General features: G+C 40.0%; 1 protein-coding gene across 1 annotated transcript in view; it reads left to right on the forward strand.

The window, feature by feature from the left end:
- KIF16B (kinesin family member 16B) overlaps positions 1–19,857 on the forward strand; it is a 191,809-nt gene extending 171,952 nt beyond the window's left edge. The window contains exons 24-25 of the mRNA XM_065401493.1: positions 598–681; positions 19,699–19,857. Coding sequence (XP_065257565.1) covers positions 598–681; positions 19,699–19,857 — 243 coding nt within the window. The remainder of the gene's footprint in view (positions 1–597; positions 682–19,698) is intronic.
- Positions 19,858–21,870: the final 2,013 nt, after the last annotated feature.

Consider the following 21,870-nt stretch of genomic DNA (forward strand, 5'->3'; position numbering starts at 1 on the left):
TTCAGTAAAATATCCTGATTATAGGTTAACTTGTCTTTATGCTCACCCGTGGTGACTTTTAGTAACACACTGCCACTAACCTAGGGTCACCTGAAGCCCAGCGAAACTATCCGCAAAGCATGATTTCAGTAAAAGCTCTCAGATTTAATGATGGAAATTATATAGCTATCCTAGACAAAATCAAATGAAATACATGGTAACACAATCGGAGATAAGCTTACAATGATTTTAACAGATGATTCTGATCTTTAAAATATACAGAATTCCTGAGCAGCTCATATTCTCCTCTTTGCAGCCAGTGTAATATGCAGGTTCAGTTTACAAACTTTTGATTTTTATGTTGGTAGATGGAGACATTCGAATTCCTATATTTGCTTTGCCATTATTCACTTGTGACAGTACAGTCCTATTGTTTTAGTACTGATTGGATTATATTAACATTAGTAGAACGGCATAATGGGGTTGGACCTAATGGCATACACTGTAACTTGTGAATATTTGTCATTTTCCTCTCTCTGATCACTTTGTGTTTTAAAGAGAATTTTTTTCAGCTTAGCTTATTTACAGTACCAATTAATTCTCTTACATCTGTTACAGCTTGCTACTTTAGAATTCCCTCCAAAGAAGCTATTTGGAAATAAGGATGAAAGAGTGATCGCGGAACGGCGGAGTCACTTAGAGGTAATGGTAATTTTTTAACACACTTTTGACAGTGTATTTAGACAGGTCAGGCAGACAGAACTCTATACGAACCATTCCCATATGGCAGAAGTTAAATAGTCTATTTGTAAGTGTGAAGTTACTTGCGGCTTCATTTACCACAGGAGATGGCAGCAGTAGATTGCAAAGTAATGAAACATGCTTATAAAAAAAATCCTTCTGGTCTTAAAAAAAAAAGAAAAAAAAAGACATCTTTAGTTTTGTTCATAGGAGGTTTATTTATTTAAGGAGGAAAAGGTGGTAGATGAGGTGAAGTAAGCGTTCAGTGTAGACAGATGGTCTCTACACAGCGTAAGATTTTAAAGAAGATTGCCTACTATAAACTCAATTTATTAACTGAAGATTTGCAATATTTTATCTTAATTACTATATCAGAATATCTGGGGATGAAGACGCAAGCACTCTTTAGGCTTCATTGAGCTTTATTTGTAATCTAACTTCTTTTGAATTTACTTTGCTCTCTGAGCTAGTATTAGAATTAAGTTTGATTGTAGCATAACAATGTTTCTGATAATTTTCAAATCCTGTTGCTGGGGGTGTGCATACAGTACACAGATCCAACTTCCAAATCCTTCTAGCTATTCTACCGGGCACCTGTGGGGATTCTGTATTTCATCAATAACTCATTCATCATTCTAATATAGGGTATTTGTGTGTGTGGGGGGGGAGGGGGGCGACACCAGATTTTGTAGTAATGTACACCACTCTGCAACCCTGTTATAGCTAATGGGGTTGCACAGGGATGCAAGTCCGTATAGAGTTGGAGCCATTGCATTAAGTTAAAATAATAAGTGCTGTTTAAACAGAACAAAGAGAAAAGGGGGGGAGGGATAGCTCAGTGGTTTGAGCATTGGCCTGCTAAACCCAGGGTTGTGAGTTCAATCCTTGAGGGGGTCACTTAGGGATCTGGGGCAAAATCAGTACTTGGTCCTGCTAGTGAAGGCAGGGGGCTGGACTCAATGACCTTTCGGGGTCCCTTCCAGTTCTAGGAGATAGGATATCTTCAAAAACTAAGAAAATTGTATCCTACTTGAACCTTCTGATTCTTCTTTTTAGTTAATCTTTTTCTACATACCACAGCATTTTGTGAAACACAAACCTCTCTTCCCACTGACTTTTGAAGGGCTACTAGCCAACAGTGCAATTTCAAAATGTAATCTGTTTCCTGCTTCAGATTCTTCTACAGTAATTTTAAATGCTTTTCATATTATTAAATCTATGGTTATATTCCATTCTCATTGCTGGAATTAGCTTCCGTATTTTGTGTCCCACACAGTAACTTAATCCCTTGTCTTTGTTGATTTTATTAATTGATTTTATTGCAATGTTTATACATGTACATCTAAATATTCTAACTGCTTTGTAAAATTATGGGGTTTGGTCTTGGTTATATAGTATTTATAATTTTAGATATACTCATACAAATAGTCTCTAACATTTTAATGTATTATACCCACCTTAATTAAATTAAACCATTTAAACCTTGTTTATTAGCTATATATAGTTCAGCTATCATAAGATCTGGACACTATTTACATAAATAAATACACTATTTCCCCATACATACTGTACATATTCCCACATAACTCAGTAATCCCCAACAAGAAATACCAAAGAGACCAGTGTCTAACTGGATACTAACACCCACTGTCAGGAAAAGCCTGATCAAAGATTTGTGGTAACACACTGTAAAAGAGCAATATTTTGGATTACCAATGACAGTGTATTCTGAAGCTTTGCCCCTGCTACTGACAGTGCTTTGCTGTTGGCTCCTATGACTTCTGTGCTGTGAACTGACACCTGAAGTACTGCAGCTAGCTTGGTAGAACAGAGTGACAGAAGCTGTTTTAGCAATAACTGGCTCCAAGATCAGTAAGGCTTTTTTAATAATCACAGCACCTTGAATTAGCCCTGGAAGCAAACTGGCAGTGCAGAACATGTTGGTGTAATGTACTATAAACTACTGATTCTCTAAAAGCATTGACTGCTATACTTTGCACTAGTTGAAACTTTCATGTGGTCTTCAAGATAGAGTACATTTCAGTAGCCTCACCTGAAGGTGAATAATGAATGGATGACCGTGGCAAGTGATGCAATGCCTTGGCCAGCTGAACATAAAACTAGGCATTTCTGGCAAGGAAATACAACGAAACTAAAGACTGACTACAGTACCTTGATGATCAATAGACATATGCCTCCAGTTGCTCATGCCATCAATCATCAGCTTCTCCTTATCCATATTCACTCTGACACCTAGCTTTCATCCACATCCCTACATCTGCTGCAGCCAGGGAGAGCAAAGAAACAGCAATGCCTGAATCCAATGAAGAAGAATCCTAGAGTTGGTAGTCTTCAACATATTGATGACATTGCATCTCATAATACGTCACCATCTCCCCTTGAGTCTTGGGAGATGATACGCATCAAAACATTTATATGACCTTATTTTGTCATTTGATATGACTAATGTAGAGTTAATACAAGATTTTTAGAAGAGAGATTGAATTGTCTCCCTGCAAAACAAAAATGTTATGTTCTTTTCAGAGTCTCTATACCGAGTTTATTGGATGCAGCCGCAACTGTGTGTTACACCATAACAATGTTCTGCATGAATATTGAACTTGGATTTGTCAAGGTCAGAAGTAGGTGTTTTTCTCTGGTGGATGACAAAATCTGGTCACTCTTCATAAATGATATTCAGTTGTTTACATTCCAGTAGTGTTTGTAATCTTGAACAGGACAGACTTTGATGACTAATCAGGTTCAATTAGTAGCTCATCTCTGGTGAGCAGCAACTGCTTCTTTCGAGCAGAGGCAAAATTTAGGTTTTTCTTACTTTTTGGAATTAACCAGACCGCATCAAATTAAAAACGTTTAGTTCAGTATCTATCCATTTACGGATTAAGGCATCCTGTACCTTAAGCAAACTCCCATGTCAGGCTAAATTCAACAGTTTGTCTATAAGAATTATTCCTTGAATCATCAGCAGCTGAGATATCCTTGTGGCTTCCTCACTTTGCATCAGAACCAGTTTGTAACTGGTTGCAAGATTTGGCCATGGCTCTGTGTTCTGAAACATTGAAGACTCTCCGAGTGGAACTTATCTTACCGGATGATTTTCCACTGTTCAACTTCAAAATGAATTAAACATTTAACCTGAACTATGCAGTAGCATAAACTATTTGATGATTTAACACACGTATTTTAATTGGCTTCCCTTGACTGGCTTTGGTCAAGGAAGTTTTCCGCACGCTTGATGATAGCAACATTTGGCAAACGCATTCTTTTTCAGGAATCCCTGGTAGTTAAGTAGCAGTTTAATGTAATTTTCATATACTTCTGTTGTTTCTGGTTCCAGCCAAAACAGGAAGTAAAATACTGAAGTAGTATGAGGATTTTTATGGCATTTTTCAACCCAACCAGGGCCAGAATATCTTTGGAAACTTCATGCGAGACTTCTCTTTTGGCTTGGGTGAGTGGGTGGCATTTGAGAGAGAACCTGTGTTTTGAGAGAAGGAGACGCAGAAGGTTGTGGTCTGCATAGGTCCTCGTCACATGTTGGGGCCGTTTGGATGAAAAGGGTCCAGACAGCCTCAAATTAAAGTCATGGTTGTTAACTACAAAACAGGATCACCATAACAATTACTTGAAGTTTATATGTATCTTAATGTGTTCCGGTCCTCAGAAGTTCAAAACTTTTTCAGTGCATTCACTGATAGGAAAATGTGACTTAAATTATCCAAAGAGTAGTCTTTGTAACCTTTGACCAGTCTACATATTTATAATTCAGAGGCTTTTGGCATTGAATTTTTTAATATAACACAGGACATCCACGTCTCTTGTGTGTATATTGAATTACTGCTGGTAAGTTTGCACAGAGAAATCTCTTTTCTTCTAGAGAACTGAGAGAGACTAATTGTATATTCAAAATTACCTATGGTAGATTTAAATTCTGGGCTTTAGCAATAATAAATGCTCTATTTGCAGTCCATTAATTGTTTCATCAGAGACCTGTTTAGGGTAAAACTCTAAATTAATTGTTCAGTTGCTTAACGACTGTAACTTCACTTTAGAGCCAACTTTGCTTGATTAAATCTGCCTTAACTGAAACAGCCAAAAATTTTGTTGATTAATTTTGTTAATAAAAGTTAGTGTGTATTTTCCCTTTCATGCAATTAGACTTCTGTAAATAAGAATAGACTGTACCATCCTATTTTTGTTGCTAAAACTACAAGGAATGTAGACCGTTTTGGGTTTTAAACTGGTAAATGAACCAAAATGGAAAAGATGTTTCAATACATTTGTCTGTTTCCATTTTGGTTGCAAAATGTGTTTTCAGTAGAATGTAGTTGCTTAGTTGGTTGGCTAGATGTATTCCCTTTAGGAGGGATTGGCTAAGGAAATGTCACTACACTCCAAGCATTACTTGCCCCCACCCATTTCCCCAATATATCCCATTTGCAACATCCACTGTTTTTCTTCTCCTAAACACAAAGAACTACACTCCAGTTTATAGAAATACAAGATTTAGGTCCGTAGATCTCAAAGCACTTTACAAAGATAGATTAACACCATTATTCTGCACTTTCTGTATATTTGAATATACAATGCAGGCTATACAAGTGCATTAAATGGGCCAGGTGTTTAACACCCCAACTCCAATCTGTTTGTTACCTGAGGTAACCTAGTTCACATTATTTACAGGCAAATTGAGAAGATGAGTACTGTATAAAAAAAAATGTGGTAATCGAAGTCAAGTGTGGTAAATAAAAGTTGCCTTTTTCTGGTTGACTTTCATGCCAGTGAACCCAAGTTCAAAGAGCTGTCAAAGCTACTGATTAGATGTCAGTTCAAAGTGATTATTAAAAGACAATTGTTAGATTCTAGTGATGAGCTTGCAACAGCTTCCTTAATATCAGAGCTTTAGGAAGAGCTTTAAAGCCAGCTTCTCATTAGCGTGGTTCTTCCAATTTGATTGTAGGCCTATGATAGTATGAAAGTAACTACTGCCCTTAGAAGCAGCTCTCCGAGGTAGTTTTTAAAGTGTTGAGAATAAATTTAGAAATCATTCAAAGAAAGATTGAAACTTTTCTTTTCATTATACATGTGCATATGTACCTGCTCATTTTGCTATTGAAAAAGCAAACAATATTGGAGATTTGCAGCACTCGATTGTACTGGAGAAGGTGCCAGTTGCATGGTCTCAGAGTCAGTCTGAACTTTGAAATGTCGCTTGTTTTGGAGAACCATTTTTTTTAATTCCCCAGAATAAGAGAGGTACTATAACGGAGGCTCCGACAGGAAAGAAACCAACATTAGCCAAGAAAGGAGAGCATAGTAGGTTGATTTTGTGAATATCAAATATGTTAACGCATTTCTAGGATGATAGTTTTAGCTATAGATACACCGCTACCTCGATATAACGCGACCCGATATAACACGAATTCGGATATAACGCGGTAAAGCAGTGCTCCGGGGGGGCGGGGCTGCGCACTCCGGTGGATCAAAGCAAGTTCAGTATAACGCAGTTTCACCTATAATGCGGTAAGATTTTTTGGCTCCCGAGGACAGCGTTCTGTCAAGGTAGAGGTGTAGCTAGATTTGGCCTCTTATAACCTATATTTGCATTAAGAAAATATTTTTAAAAACAAAAATAATAAATGAAGCAGTGGCTTGCGTGCAGGAAATAAAACCTATTTAGTTAGCCACTTTGATGCTATATGACACACCAGGTTCATGACTCGCGGTGCACCACCAGGGTTGCCCAGAAGCACCTGGTACATCCCCTTTGAAGTGGCAGTCTTCAGTGTTTTAGCAGCTGTCAGCAGTGAAGAGATTAAACATTCCAACATTTTTGGGTGGCTCTGTCGTCTTTGTATCAGGCACCATCTTCAAAAAATGAATGATTTTTCCTAATGATTATATTTAATAGATACAAATAAGAAGAAACTAAGATTTTTACATGCACCAAACACTTGCATACTCTACCTTAATCTACATGCAGGTTACGAAATATAGCGTGAATAAATTCCATTGAGATTCAAACAGAACAGAGCATGTACAAAATATTGTTGTCTAATAATATTGGTAGGGGGAAGAGTTGATCAGTTCATGAAGGGAAACCTGGGATTATTTTCTAGAAGAGTTCAGTTCAAACCTCCAAGTTAGCCTAAAAAGTGGTCTACTAGACTTGAATGGATTGGTAACTGGAAATAACCTATTGGATTGATTCACTTCAATCCAGTGACCAAAAGTAATTTACTGTCGGGCACTTGCAGAATTGGATTTTCAAACCTGATTTGCAAACCTGGATGTCTAATGTTACTTTTGACTGTTATAAATACCCCTCAAACAGCTTTTAGGTTCCTAAATATGACTTCACTTGTTTAACTTCAGGCACCCTCTCGAGTCATAGATTTAAGGCCAGAAAGGACCACCAGATCACCTAGTCTGACCTCCAGTATATCACTGTCATTAAACACCATCCAGCCATCTTCACACTACACCCAACAATCAGAATTAGACCAAAGAATTACAACATTCAGGAGAGTGAAATGTTGTGTGCCACAGGCAGAAAAAATAGGCGGGACCAAGGTGCACTGGATTTTTTGCGATAAAAATATAAACTTTCCTGTGCAATACATTGTCTTTTCAAAGGAAAAAAAATAGGATCAATCATTCAGAATTTTCCTTTTCACAAATTTTCTTAAAGTATCATAAAAAGGATTGCACCATTAATGTTGATTACAAAATTTATGAGTTAACCCATTTCAGACTTAGTTTAATTTCACATTAGTGTAATAGTTACATTTTGTTTTGCTGTCAGTTCAAGACATATTCCTCAATATCCTCTTGCAAAGCAAGTTGAATAGTTGCCATACCTGTATAGCTTCCCAATAACGACCCGCCACAGTCTGGAGCTGTGTATCAATAAAGTGAGCTCTCGATCAAGGACACAAGGTGCAACTCAGTGCTGTCCTTTTTTGAGGCAAGTTTATCAGTCATCCTCCAGTTTTTGATTTCACCGGAGGAAGCTGAAGGTGATGCATGTCAAGTACTTTGGTAGCTATTTGCCAAGGCCACTCCAGCAGATGACATGCTGTCACTGCTGGCCAAGGGATGTGTAGTAAATTCAATTCCTTTGTTGCAGTCTGTGAAAAGGTTTTGACAGGATTTGTTTTGACTTGTGCTCTAGAGAAAAGATTGATTTCCTTCACTAGCTCGGTCTGTTTTGATCTTTTTAATATGGCCTTTTACTTCCAAAAGCAGATTCACACAGATATAGCAACTGTAAATCACAGTTGTTCTGTGACAGGCTATGGGTATGGTTTTTATTGGAACTACGTAAAGCTAATGAATGTAACCTTTTAACATGCAGACATTGTAAAAAATATTAAGTCCCATAGATTGTAAATGAATTTCATTTGTTAAATGTAGTATCAAGCAGAATATTATTGCAGTTCATGAACTAGACTGACTTTAGAAGTTAATTCAACTGATGCTGGATAATAATAATTCAACATAATGTGCTCATGCTGTTAGACTTGAACAGAAAAATTATCTAAATGACTATAATGAAAAGTTTGGTTTTGCAAAGATAGAATAGCAGTTTCACCTTGAATTTTAACTAGCCTCTGACAGAATGCTTTTTATGTTAAGAAAAATTTAATATTAATGTATCGAATTCAAGTTGTTTGTTATCACTCTGACTAAAATTGAGTTTTGTTGGGACTTAGTCTCCTGAGTGCCTAGGTCAATTCTGAAAATCAGACTTAAGTTCCTAAGTCACTTAGGCACTTTTGAATATGTTATCCCAGATCTTTGTGCTGTGTGTATATTATAAAGACATCTGTAGCAACTCTGGGCCAGATCCTTCATTAGTATAAATTGCCATAGTTTCACTGAAGCTGCACTGACTTACACCTGCTGAGAATGGTGTCCTCCATAATTCAGGTTGTGCTCAGATTCGTAGTTCTAATGGGGGTTAAATCCTTTTTGTTACTTAAGCAGAAAGTTTTGGACGTGCACCAGAGTCACAACACTTGCTCTTGGGCAGAGTTAATTTTTTGGAGAATAACAAATATTTTCAGTAACATGCATTCCATTATTCATTTTTTTAAATTTAGACTTGCAGTCTAATATTTCCTTCAGGTCCCACTAACAAACGGGTTGCTTCTAACGTGTTGAAGTTCAGGTCTATATGTACATGCACACAACTCAGACATAGGCTAGTTTAAAAAAAGTTATTAGCATTATTCATCATAACTGTTGTATTCATGGTTTCCTAGCAAACACAACCAGCTTACAGCAGAAGCAGTGATGCTCTGATGTCTGTTCTGCAACACACGCACACACACACACACACACACACACACACACACACACACACACACACACCTCCCCAGCAAGTTCCTCTCCACACACACACACACACCCCTCCCCAGCAAGTTTCTCTCTCTGGTTCCTCCTCCCTGGGCAGTCCCTGTAACTGTAACCTTGGATTTTCTTCATTTGCACATTGTAGACATCTGAAACCTGTCTGTCAGCAAGAGAACTTAATTTTGGTGAGGCCAGAGTTAAAATTGCATGTGTGAGATTCTGAAGAATTGGTTATGTGCATTATACATGGCTGTCTGGTGGAACTGAAAGATAGTTTGTTGTGAAGGTGAGATGTCTGAGTGGGTGTTAGGGATTGTAATCTGTGGGTGGTAAAGCATGCAAATTGAGGTTGATCTGGATATTAAATGGTGATTGTCTTGATTGATTTTTTACAATTGCATTGGTAGGAAATATGTGTAAGCAGTCTTAACTCTGTTAACCTTCAAAAGGTTGAAAACACCACTACCAGGAAACAGTATTGCTTGGGTGGGAGGGGCAGGTGATACAATTCAGCATTAGGCTGAATCATGAATTGCGTAGCAAGGGTTTGGCTAAAAGAGCCCATTTCATATTTTTTGGTTGTATAGCGTGAGGCCATTTCACCAAGCACCTGACGCAGTTAATGCCTGGAACTTTGGGGCAGGTCACCCTCCCTTTAATATTGTAACTAATGCAGTTGTGGCGTGCTGCTTTAAATCCATTTATGTGTCATTCTTCTTTCTCCTGCATGTCCTGATCAACCTCTCATCTTTGTGCTTACACAAATTATCTAATTGCAGGGGAAGGGCTCTGGTTTAATGTTAATGGATGTGTGTAGAATTATAATAGATACAGAGGTATTTACAGTTTCTTTTATTAAAATGAGATTTCCATAACTTTGTCCACTAATGACAGTGCTGTTTTGTTATAAGCAAAGTCCAGAACTTGATTCTTTCCCTACAAAAGATACAGGACCAGATGATACTGTAACATTCTAGAAAGGTATCATTTGTGCTTAGATTTTCAAAGAAATAACAGCTTTTAAACACTAAATATTTTCTCAGGCACAAGATTTTTTCCCCTTCATATAAAATTGAAACTGCCCACAGTGACCTCAGTGTATTTACAGTAGTGTGGGGATCTAGAGGAGACTAATTACTATATAAAGTGCATTAAATATAACTCAAGATATTGAATAACACAAGCTAGTATGCTCATATATTTTACTCTAGAGTTGATTTTAGGATATCTTGCAATATGTTCCAAGATAACTTGGAAAAGAACTGATGCCAATGTATTTTTAGCAAGGGTGGGTGAAGCATTCTTGTAAGAAGAACCTTGAATGCAAGTCTGACTGTTTAACTCTTAGGGTACGTCTATACTTACCTCCGGGTTCGGCGGTAAGCAATCGATCTTCTGGGATCGATTTATCGCGTCTTGTCTAGACGCGATAAATCGATCCTGGAAGTGCTCGCCGTCGACACCGGTACTCCTGCTCCGCGAGAGGAGTACGCGGAGTCGACGGGGGAGCCTGCCTGCCGCGTGTGGACCCGCGGTAAGTACCTTGTAGTTCGAACTAAGATACTTCGACTTCAGCTACGTTATTCACGTAGCTGAAGTTGCATATCTTAGTTCGAACTGGGGGGTTAGTGTGGACCAGCCCTTAGAGACAAGGTGAGTGAGATACAATGTTGTATTGAACCAGCCTCTGTTGGTGAGAGAGAGAGAAGCTTTCGAGCTTACACAGAGCTCTTCTTTAGGTCTGGGAAGCATACCCAAGCCAGGTCTGCACTACAAATTTCAATCTGCGCAGCTGCAGAGATGCAGCTGTGCCTCTGTAGCGCGTCTAGTAAAGACTCAGCAGATGAGCGAGAGCTCTCCCGTTGGTTTAAAAACTCCACCTCTGTTCGAGGTGTTAGCTGTGTTGGTGGGAGAAGCTCTCCTGCGGACATAGCACTGTCTACATGGGGTTAAAGTCAGTATAACTGCATCGCTTAGGGGTGGGGATTTTTCACACCCCAAGGGATGTATTTATACAGAAGTATGTATGTAGTGTAGACCACGCCCCAGAGTGTCAAAGCTAAATACAAAGTGGAACAGATTGTTTAGCATAAGCAGTTAACACATATTTCAAGGAGCCATGCAATGTAAAGTGGGCCGTTAACACCTCTCCAGTCATAGGAAGGAAAGAGAGGGGGGGAGGAAGCAGCTGGGAGAGGAGTTAGTGGGTTATAGGCTGTTTTTATAAGCAGTTTATTTAATAATAAATACAGAGTGTCTGTTCAGTCCATGATTGTTAGTGTCCAGCAAAGTTATGAATGTAAGCTCCCAGGCTTGTCTTTTGAAAGTGTTGTGCAGGTTTTATGTGATGATGAGGACTGATAGGTCAGATATAGAGTGATCGCTTTAAGTGTTCACCCACAGGTGATGTGGTGTTTTTGTCTTCTAACGTTTTCCTGTGTGAGTTCATCTGAGAGCATAGTGATTGTCTGGTTTCACCCACATAGTTGCTATCGAGGCAGTCAGTGCATTGGATGAGGTACACCACATGTTGTGATAGGCATGGATCTTGAAAGGTGTATTATCGGGGCTGTTGATCATTGTAGCACTGGAGATATGTCTGCGGGTTTTGCATCTGTTGTTCAGGCAGGGTCTGGTACCGCTATGAGTTGGTGTGTCTTGGTCTGTGGGGAGTTCGTTTCTGATTATGAGTTTAGAGAGGTTGAGGGATTGTTTGAAGGTCAGAAGAGGGGATTCAGGAAAGATGTCTTTCTTTCTTTCTTTCCCCATTGAGTATGGATCCCAGTGTCGGTGATAAGTGGCAACTAGGGGTGTGCGGTCGGGGGGGGTTTATTTCTGTATTAAAGTAGGCTCCCTTGGGATATTTGGGTGGCCTGTTCTACTTCTCTAGTGGAGCATCCTTGTAAGGTGAAGATGGTGTTGAGCATATTAAAGTGTATATCCCAGACTTCTATCCTCAGAGCATATTCTGTGGTATCTGAGTGCTTGACTGTAGATAACAGATTTTTTGGTGTGTTTGGGGTGGTTACTGGATCTATGAAGGTTTCTTGTGGGTTTCTTGTATATAGTTGTGTGTAAGGTTCCATTGTTGAAGCTGATTGTGGTGTCCAGAATGTTGATGCTGTCGTGGGAGTATTCCAGAGAGAGTTTAATGAATAGGTGGTGTGGTTGAAGTTGTGGTAAATATCTATGAGGGAGTTTGTCATCTGTCCAGAGGATGAAGTAAATCACTGATTTTATCATGCATTTGTCCATAAATTCTTCAAGGTTGCTCATGAAAAGGTTGACATATTGGGGAGCCACCCGCATAGCTGTTCCCATAGCTTGGACTAAGTGTTTGTTGTTGAATGTAAAATTATGGGTGAGGATGAAATGGATGAGTTTGGAGATATGTTTTGGGGTGAATATCTGAGGATTGTCTATTGTCAGGTAAATATTTGAGGGAGGCAGCTATGGCATGATTGTGAGGGATGTCAGTGTATACGGAGGTGACATGCTTGGTGGCAAGGATGGTGTTCTGAGAGAAGTTGTTAATGTTGTGGAGTTTGTGGAGGAAGTCAGCTGTGTCCTGGAGGAAGCTGGTCCTTTGTGTGGTGAGTGGTTTGAGGATTGTTTCTGTGAGTCCCGATATTCCGTTAGTAAAAGTGCCATGGCCAGATATGATGGGTCTGCCTGGGTTCCCTTGTTTGTGTATCTTGGAAAGCATGGAGAACATCCCTATGGTGCATTTGTGGGTTTAATGCTGAGGCAGTTGGGGATAAGAATGCTATTTGTAGACAGCACATGGCCCCATCCTACTCCACTCCCTGCCCTCTTGAGCTCCGACACCTTCCTGCTGCCTCTAGGCCAGGGGTCTCAAACACGCGGCCCGTGGGCTGCATGCGGCCCGCGGAGTCTTCCCTGCGGCCCGCCAAGCTCCCCACGCCCCCCCAGTTACTTCCTGTCACCGCCAAACTCCCCTCACCCCCGCCCCGAGTTATTTTATGTGGCAGCTAAGCTCCCCGTGCGCTGCTCCCCAATGTTTGGGGCCGGGTCTCTCCCTCGGCCCCGCCTGCCGCCCCCACGCACCTCCCCCGTGTGTCCCCCAGCCTCACTTGCTGCCCCTTCACTGCCCCGGAGCCTGCAGCTCACGCTCTGCTCTGCCGGCTTCCCGCATCACTTGCTGCCACAGGGTCCTAGTGCCCCCTCCACTAAGGTCAGGGCAGGCTGCCCTTCCCCTTCCCTAGTCCTGAGCCTCTCCAATGCTCCAAGCCTCTCCAAAGCCCCAAACCCCTCATCCCCAGCCCCACAGCCCTCACCCCTGCACCCCCTCCTATCCCAAAACTCCATCCCAGAGCCTGCACCCCCACTCCCTGCCCCAGCCCGGAGCCTGCACCCAGCACCCAAACTCCATCCCAGAGCCTGCACCCCCACTCCCTGCCCCAGCCCGGAGCCTGCACCCAGCACCCAAACTCCATCCCAGAGCCTGCACCCCCACCCCCTGCCCCAGCCCGGAGCCTGCACCCAGCACCCAAACTCCATCCCAGAGTCTGCACCCCTGACCCCCTCCCCCATCCAAACTCCCTCCCAGAACCTTAGGCAGGTGGGGGTGGAGTTTGGGGGGCAGGTTTTGGGCACCACCAAAATTTCTACAAACCTGCCACCCCTGGAAGAGGCAGAGCAGGGGTGGAGTGGTGATGCCGCCCAGTGCAGTGAGGGGGGCTTTACTGAGTGTATATATATTATTAAAACCGCTTGGAGGAGGAGGTGGAGAAGAGACGGGGCAGGGGCGGGGCCTCATGGAAGGGGTGGAGTGGGGGCGGGGCCAGAGGCAGCGAGGGGGGGGTGTCAGTGATGCGGCCCTCGGGCCAATGCACTAGTCCTCATGTGGCCCTCGTGGTCATTTGAGTTTGCGACCCCTGCTCTAGGCTGTGTGCCAGTTCTTACTCTGATCCCTAGACTGACATGCATAATAGACATGCTTGTCCCATGCTGTTCACTAGCCTAAGGGCTGGATCAAGAAACAATTGTTAGGGTGATACCAGGGAGCCACAGTGGGAAGGAGTCCCATGTCAAAGCAGTCTTGTATTTGCCAGAAAATACGGCAACGTGAGACTTGCTGCATACAATAGTTCTAACCCATCCTAAGTTCCAGCTGCTAGTAACCCTCAATGCCCTCCCATTCCCACCCTCTACCGGTTTCCAAATAGCCAGTTCCAATGTATTATCTACCTAAGAACTGGATAATGTCCCAATGGTTCAGAATTAGTTCAGTTTGCAACCCCTCAGCTCCGTTCTTCCTTATGAGTACCATCTTCATTCTTTTCCCTCTCCATGATATGTATAGCTATGCCTGCTGCCTATTCTTGGGCCATCACACATCCATTTTACGGAGTCTCATTCCTTGTGGCTCTTGCCCGTTTGCAAGGAAGAGAAGCCAAGAGAACAATCAGAAATGACTAAATGTTGCAAAGCACAGTTCTAGAGAGAAGACATGAAACCCTTAGACCTCACCATTCCTTTTGTAGGATCACCTCAGATCGTGCACTTTGCAAATCCTGTCTCTCCATGAGACACTGCCTCCCGTCTGTGTGTGTCAGCATGCCATCTCCAGAAGGCTGCTTCTGAACAGATTCCTATAGTTTGAAATAATACTTGACATTTTATATAGTGCTTCACATCTGAAAACCACTGCAGAAAAACATCAGTTACTCCTCATGACACCTCTGGGAGGGAGCGAGAAGAACTAATATGTTTAACCTTTTTAAAATTAAATGGTAGAGAAAACACCTGAAGGTGTTTCCCCTTTTCCCCCATTAGATGGATCTAATAATTTGAGGAAGATCAAGCTGGCTAACATTCTGACTTGTGCAGTGACACTGGATGCCTGAACAATCAGAGTCTTTTAGAGTCTCTGCCATTTAAGCAGATCTTTCTTTCTTTTTGTCACTGCTTGGAAGCCCTCATAGCTAACCAGACTCCAGATTACCTGCTCATTTTGCACTAGATTCTAATACCCTTTCTTAGGAGTATCTTAGGCTGAGGTACTCCCATTGAAACCACATGTACTAATTGCAGAGTAATGTGTTATTCAGAGTGAGTGAGCTTGAAATCTGCCCCTTTATAATATTTCCATCTTTTCTATAGAAAATAGCCATCTGTTTTTCTTCTATGAATAGTTTAAACCAAGATTTGGCTTAAAACTTGCAACATTCTCCTCTTGTTAACAGATTATATAGTAGTTATATGGCTGGGGCTGAGCAAGACTAGCATTTTAATAAAGGGAAAGATGGTTCAGTGACAGGAGTTGGGTGAACAAGATAGGCATTCCTTTTCCTGAGTCTGCCACTGATTCTTTGTGAGACCACGGGCAAATGTATTAATATCTGTACCTCAATTTCTTCAACTATAAAGTGAGGATTATTCCTTACCTCACCAGGCTCTGTAAGGCTTAACTCATTAAGGTTTGTAAAACCGTGCACTCCTTTAAATACAAGTGCAAAATATTTCATTATTGTGGGGGTTGTGAAGCCCAGTATGACAAGAAACCTGCTATAAAAAATAGTTAGTAAGTTTGGGAAAGACCCTAGAGTCCAAACCCCTGATGCTGGAAGTTTCTTTCGCTTTCTATAAGTACTGTAGCTGATGAGTTTTAAAACAATGCGAAGATTAATACAATAAAAATAAATCTAATTCTTACTAACTCTGCTATTGGTCTCAGAAGCTGTCACTCTTTTTAACATATGAGAACAATGTAATTGAGTTGTGTTCCCTGTTAATATGCCACAACCGAACGGAAGATAAGAATCCTTTTACATTCCAGAAAACTTTTCAGTTTTAATACTGTTAAATTAAGTTATGGATTCATGTTAAAATATGTAAAATTATGAGGTCCCTACATAGTGAGGTAGTGCAAAAATCATTAGAATGACATTGCACATCAGATGAACACTGGCCTACAGTTATAGAATGAACCCTGTTAAAATAATAGTTTTTTAAGACTTGAAATGGTTATAATTTCACCATTCACCAAATGAAAATGGAGGGAAAGCAGCTTGGCCCATTCAACAAAAGAAGCAGCTTTGAGGCTTACAAAGCTTTCTAAGTTTTTCTCCCGCAGGGATACTTGTCATGCAAGGTTAAAGCTTTGAGGTTTAAGTTTGTGTAGTTCACATAATATAGATCTCAAGTTAGTCAGTCTAAAGGACATGAAAATGTAGGACAAACCAAAAGGGCAGAACCATCACCTTTCAAATCTTGGGGACACATGCTTTGAACCTAAGAATAAAACAGAATGGATTCCTGCTTTAAACATTTTCTTACATAGTGGTAATAAAATTCCTTTACAAAGTAATCTTCCATATTTCTTAGTGTATTCTTGGACCAAATGACTGATAATATATATAGATATATATGTTAAAGTGTTTAAGTATAAGGGCTGTCCATCTAATGATGCCAAGATTCCATGCCATCATTGGAAAACACATAGATATTTACAATTACAGTGGGTGTTTTGTAAGCCAACAATTTAACAATGTAAACACTAGTAGCAGCATGAACTCAGACGTACATTTTGAACACTGATTGTTAGACTAAATAATCCAGAACAAGTGAATATTGTAATTTTTGCTATTCTGAAAGCATTTACCAGAATGAAAAATAAAATAAATCATAAGAACATGTCTCTTGGAATAGTCGTAATAGTGAGTTCGATAGTTAACTTTCGAAGTTAACACTGCAAGACTAGAAATAGATGTTGATATACTGTAGTACATTCCACATCTGGGGGATAGCAAGGCATTGAGTTAGGCACTGTTAGTGTAGTGACTGGATAGGAAGTCAAGACAACAATGTGCGTAACCTTAGTTTCACATGTGGTCTAGGACACGTTTCACTGTACTATGGAATCTTTAACTTCCAACCAGCACATCTGGACCAGCCAGTATGGGGTGAAGACAGGGCCAGCTCCAGGCACCAGCCCAGCAAGCAGGTGCTTGGGGCGGCCAACGGAGAGGGGCGGCACGTCCGGCTCTTTGGCGGCAATTCGGCAGCGAGTCCCTCGCTCCCTCTCGGAGCGAAGGGCCTGCCGCCGAAGACTGAAGTGGCGGCGGCAGAGCAGATCGCGATTGCGGGTTTTTTGTTTTTTTCTTTTTTTCTTTTTCTTTTTGCTGCTTGGGGCAACAAAAACCCTGGAGCCGGCCTGGGTGAAGGGCTCAACAGCCCCAGACTGCACTGCAATATCAGTGCTGCATACGAGCCCGGATCCAGAGGCTATTAAACAAGGTAGCACATACTGACATACAGTATATGGTGTTACTAGAGTGCAATATATGGCGTTGAAATCTTACTTCAAAATGAAATTTCAGCAAAAAAATATGGGGGGTGGGGGGGGTGTAACATTTCACAATTTGTTTTCCACTTTCCAGCCAGCTGTAGTGTTCCAATGATGATTTCTGTGCAGATCTGGAAAAATCATGTGAAACAGTAGTTGCTGCTGTTACCATTTTCATTTCACATACATATACTCGCCTAGCACAGGGCTTCTTTGTACTACCATTAGAATTGCCCAGCCTACAGCAAGAATAGTGGCTTTACAGGAAAGGCATGGCAGTAAATCACCTGGCCACGCAGACCAAGGTGAATACGATTTCCTTTCTGATGACTGTGACTAAAAAATTGGTACCCTCTGTGAACCTGCAGATCCAGTAGACCGGAAATACTGCAGTAACTTTCCACTACTAAAACTCGAGCTGAGTGTTATATTTTTACATTTGATTTACTTCCCTATTCATCCTTCAGGCTTTATCGGGTTGGGATTTTTTTTTTAAGGGACCCTACTTCGTGAACTAATTATGACAAATGTTGACACAACATCTGTTGCCTGCTTTAAATTATCTCCTAGTCTGTTGGAATTCATCTTGAAGGCATTTTTGTAATGAAAATTTTTTTTTTGTGAACATTAATACAACCTGTGGGAGATCTGAATAAAAAAGAAAATCGACCAGTCCTGCCAAGAGAATAGCTTATGTGCCAGCTGCTTTTTTGTTATCCTGCATTCCGTGATATTAATATAGTTTGTTTCCAAGACTCTTCACAGCAAATGGATAAATAGCTTGTTTTATTATGGAGAAGTTCTTCTTGAAAAGAGAGCAGGTAATGTGGACTTTAATTAGGGTGATTGCTTCCCAGAATGGATTGATTAGGGCTGTATGCTGCATTCAGGTAACTGAACATCACATTAATCATAGGATATTGTACTAAATAGATTTCTTCCCCCTGAATACATGATTAGTGTGTAATATCTAAAGATATGACAAGTCAGTTATCTTTTTAATCCAGTCTGTAGCAGAGCAAAATACTTTATCCTTTTACTTTAGATAAGATTTCCCTTGCAGCTATTTGCATGGAATCAGGGAGGTGATATTTTTGGTTACTCTTTAGTACAGGTCTGTGTGTCTGTCTCAGCATATGTTTTATCTACCACATTTCATTTGAACATTTCAAGCGCTGTTTGTTAAATCGCACTAAATGTTCATGTTCCCCCAAAACCTTACTTAAAGAAAACCCCATTGGTTTTGCAAAAGTGATCTTTATGTTGTTTCTGTCACAATTTCACAAGATATAAATGGATACAATTCGTGGAACGGTTGGTAAATATTACTGTTTGGAACTGGAACACTTCTTGCATTTTGTATTTCTTTTAGACAGTTTTAGGGTGGATTTCACTAACAGGACCCAGTTCAGAGATCATTACTGCACCACACCTTTACGTGGGGGAGGCTATTGTCCGGTTGGCCGAGGAAGGGGGAACGGTGTTTTACAGGTGGGGAGAGTCAGGGGCTCCTATGAATGGTCCGGCAGGGAGCCAACCGCCCTTTCTTATAGCCCACCTTAACCCTCCTACGAGGAGGGGTGGATAAGGTCCCAGCAATGGGTTGGCTGGGAGACCTAGATGGAAAAGGGGGGTGGGGTGGCAGAAGCCCCCGGGATAGTTATTGAATGAACATGAAGCTACCTGTGCTGTACACTTTTATCTGCCAGATAGTCCCAGACATTTAATAACAGAGTTGCGGCCTTATTAAAACCATATCAAGTGTCTCCTGTCCTTTTCGGTATAGCCGGACAATAAGGAACAGATGTATAATTTATACAGATGACCTTGATCAAAACAATTCCTTTTCAACTTAATGATTGTGGTACTGAGGTGCTGAAAAGATTTCTTACGGTTTTTTGCATCCATATTTAGTGAAATTCCGACAGAGTTGGAAATTCCTACAGACCTGCTGCAATATTTGCTAGCTTTGGGTGTTCTTTTCCAGGCATGTTGGTAAGCCATGATTAGCAGAGAGTATTACTCTGGAGGTAGAGCAAAATAGTAACAATCCTGGGAGGAGAAGAATATAGTAAACATTTCTTTGTATTACCTGACAACAACATAAACATTTCAGAGACACGTTTTATAGGTTGGTATTTAAATATGGTTAGTTATTAAAATGACCTTTTCCAAGTTCACAGAGATTCGTTTAACTATTTTTATTTTGTCTTGTATTTAACTCTTCAAAATGACTGTAACCAAAGTGATCATGAAAACACTGTGACATAGTGGATTTCTTTTCTCAGAAATACCTCAGGAACTTTTTCTGCATGATGCTCAAGTCTCCATCATCTCCGTTACACATTGATAAAGTTGGACCAACCCTGTCAAAACACACCATCTGTGAGTTCTCACCATTCTTCAAGAAAGGAGTGTTTGACTACAGCAGCCATGGGACCAGCTAACTGTTGTGCCCGGGACTCTTTGCCAGTGGAGCAGAATCCAAAGCTGTGCCTTCCATTCTGTAGTGTCAGAAAAATGCAAATAAAGAATCAATCTCCATGCCTGAAAATTTCCATCAGAAATTTTGCCAGTTAAAAACAGATATGCAACAATGCTGACCTTCATCCTTTAGCGGTTGTCGTATTTAGTGCCTGCATTTTCTTGGCATGGAATATACAAACATTTGTTAGCGCTAGTTGCTCTGGTAATGATGTACAAAAATTCTAATTCTCATGCTGTGTTGGGATCCACTCATTAGTGAAAGTGCTTCCTTTACGTTTGCTCAGACAATTCATTATAGTACTGCAAGATTATCTCCTGTTTACTGTGGTTATGTAGTCATAAGGGGAGTTTTTCTAATGTTCAGTTTCCACCAAGCTGTTTCTTAAGATTATTTCCTGTTTTTCATTTCCCCTTAACATATTGTGGCATTTGAGATGATACTCACGCTCCATTGGTATTTATTTATCCCAAGAAGCACAGTTTAACTATTTGATTGTACAGTTTTCCTTATAAGAATCAAAGGACCTGTGACTTGAACGTTTACAAAATATGTACTGCAGAGGATTTTAATTCAAACTCTGTAAAAGTCTTCCATGCTTGATTATACAGATGCAGAATGAATCACTTGCCATTAATTAAAAGAAAGGAAACAATAGTTATTCAAGAATGAGGTCAGCATCTTTTCTCATTTTCTAATGACCTGGAATGTAACTGTAAACTGTGCACTTTACAGAGGTCTCAGCAATGCATAGAACTAAGGTAAAATGCTATATATTTTGAAATAGATGGTTTCTTCACAATAGAGTAACACTTATCTGAATTTTAGTTGCACAAATTAGAATTTACGAGGTTTTACTAATACTTTAAAATTACTCAGGACTTGTTTAGAATTGCACATGTATATACAGTATAGTATCCATTTTGTATTACTATAGAACAAAAAAACAATATTAACTGGAATGAGGACATGTACAGGTTATATATAATAGCTTGTGTAAAAAGTAGAGCTGTCAAGTGATTAAAAAATGTATCACGATTAATCGCACTGTTAAACAATAATAGAATACTATTTATTGAAATATTTTTGCATGTTTTCTACATTTTCAAATATATTGATTTCAATTACAACACAGAATACAAAGTGTACCATGTTCATTTTATTTTTTATTACAAATATTTGCACTGTAAAAAACAAAAGAAATCGTATTTTTCAATTCACCTCATACAAGTACTGTAGTGCAGTATCTTCATCATGAAAGTTGAACTTCCAAATGTAGAATTATGTACAAAAAATAACTGCATTCAAAAATAAAACAATGTAAAACTTTAGAGCCTACAAGTCCACTCAATCCTACTTCAGCCATTCGCTCAGACAAACAAGTTTGGTTACAGTTTGCAGGAGATAATGCTACCTGCTTCTTGTTCACAATGTCACCTGGAAGTGAGAACAGGTGTTCGCATGGCACCGTTATAGCTGGCGTCGCAAGATATTTACGTGCCAGATACGCTAAAGATTCATATGTCCCTTCATGCTTCAACCACCATTCCCGTAAACTTGTTTGTCTTAGCGATTGACTGAACAAGAAGTAGGACTGAGTGGACTTGTAGGCTCTAAAGTTTTACATTGTTTTGGTTTTGAGTGCAGTTATCTAACAAAAAAATCTACATTTTAAGTTACACTTTCATGATAAAGAGATTACACTACACTACTTGTATGAGGTGAATTGAAAAATACTGTTTCTTTTGTTTATCATGTTTGTAGTGCAAATATTTGTAATAAAAAAATGACATAAAGTGAGCACTGTACACTTTGTATTCTGTATTGTAATAGAAATCAATATATTTGTAAATGTAGAAAAAATCCAAAAATATGTAATAAATTTCAATTGGTATTCTATAGTTTAACAGTGCGATTAATCGTGATTAATTTTTTGAGTTAATCACGTGAGTTAACTGCGCTTAATCGAGAGCCC

This window comes from Emys orbicularis, chromosome 3 (genome assembly GCF_028017835.1).
Source record: "Emys orbicularis isolate rEmyOrb1 chromosome 3, rEmyOrb1.hap1, whole genome shotgun sequence".
In the NCBI taxonomy this organism is placed as follows: Eukaryota; Metazoa; Chordata; order Testudines; family Emydidae; genus Emys; species Emys orbicularis.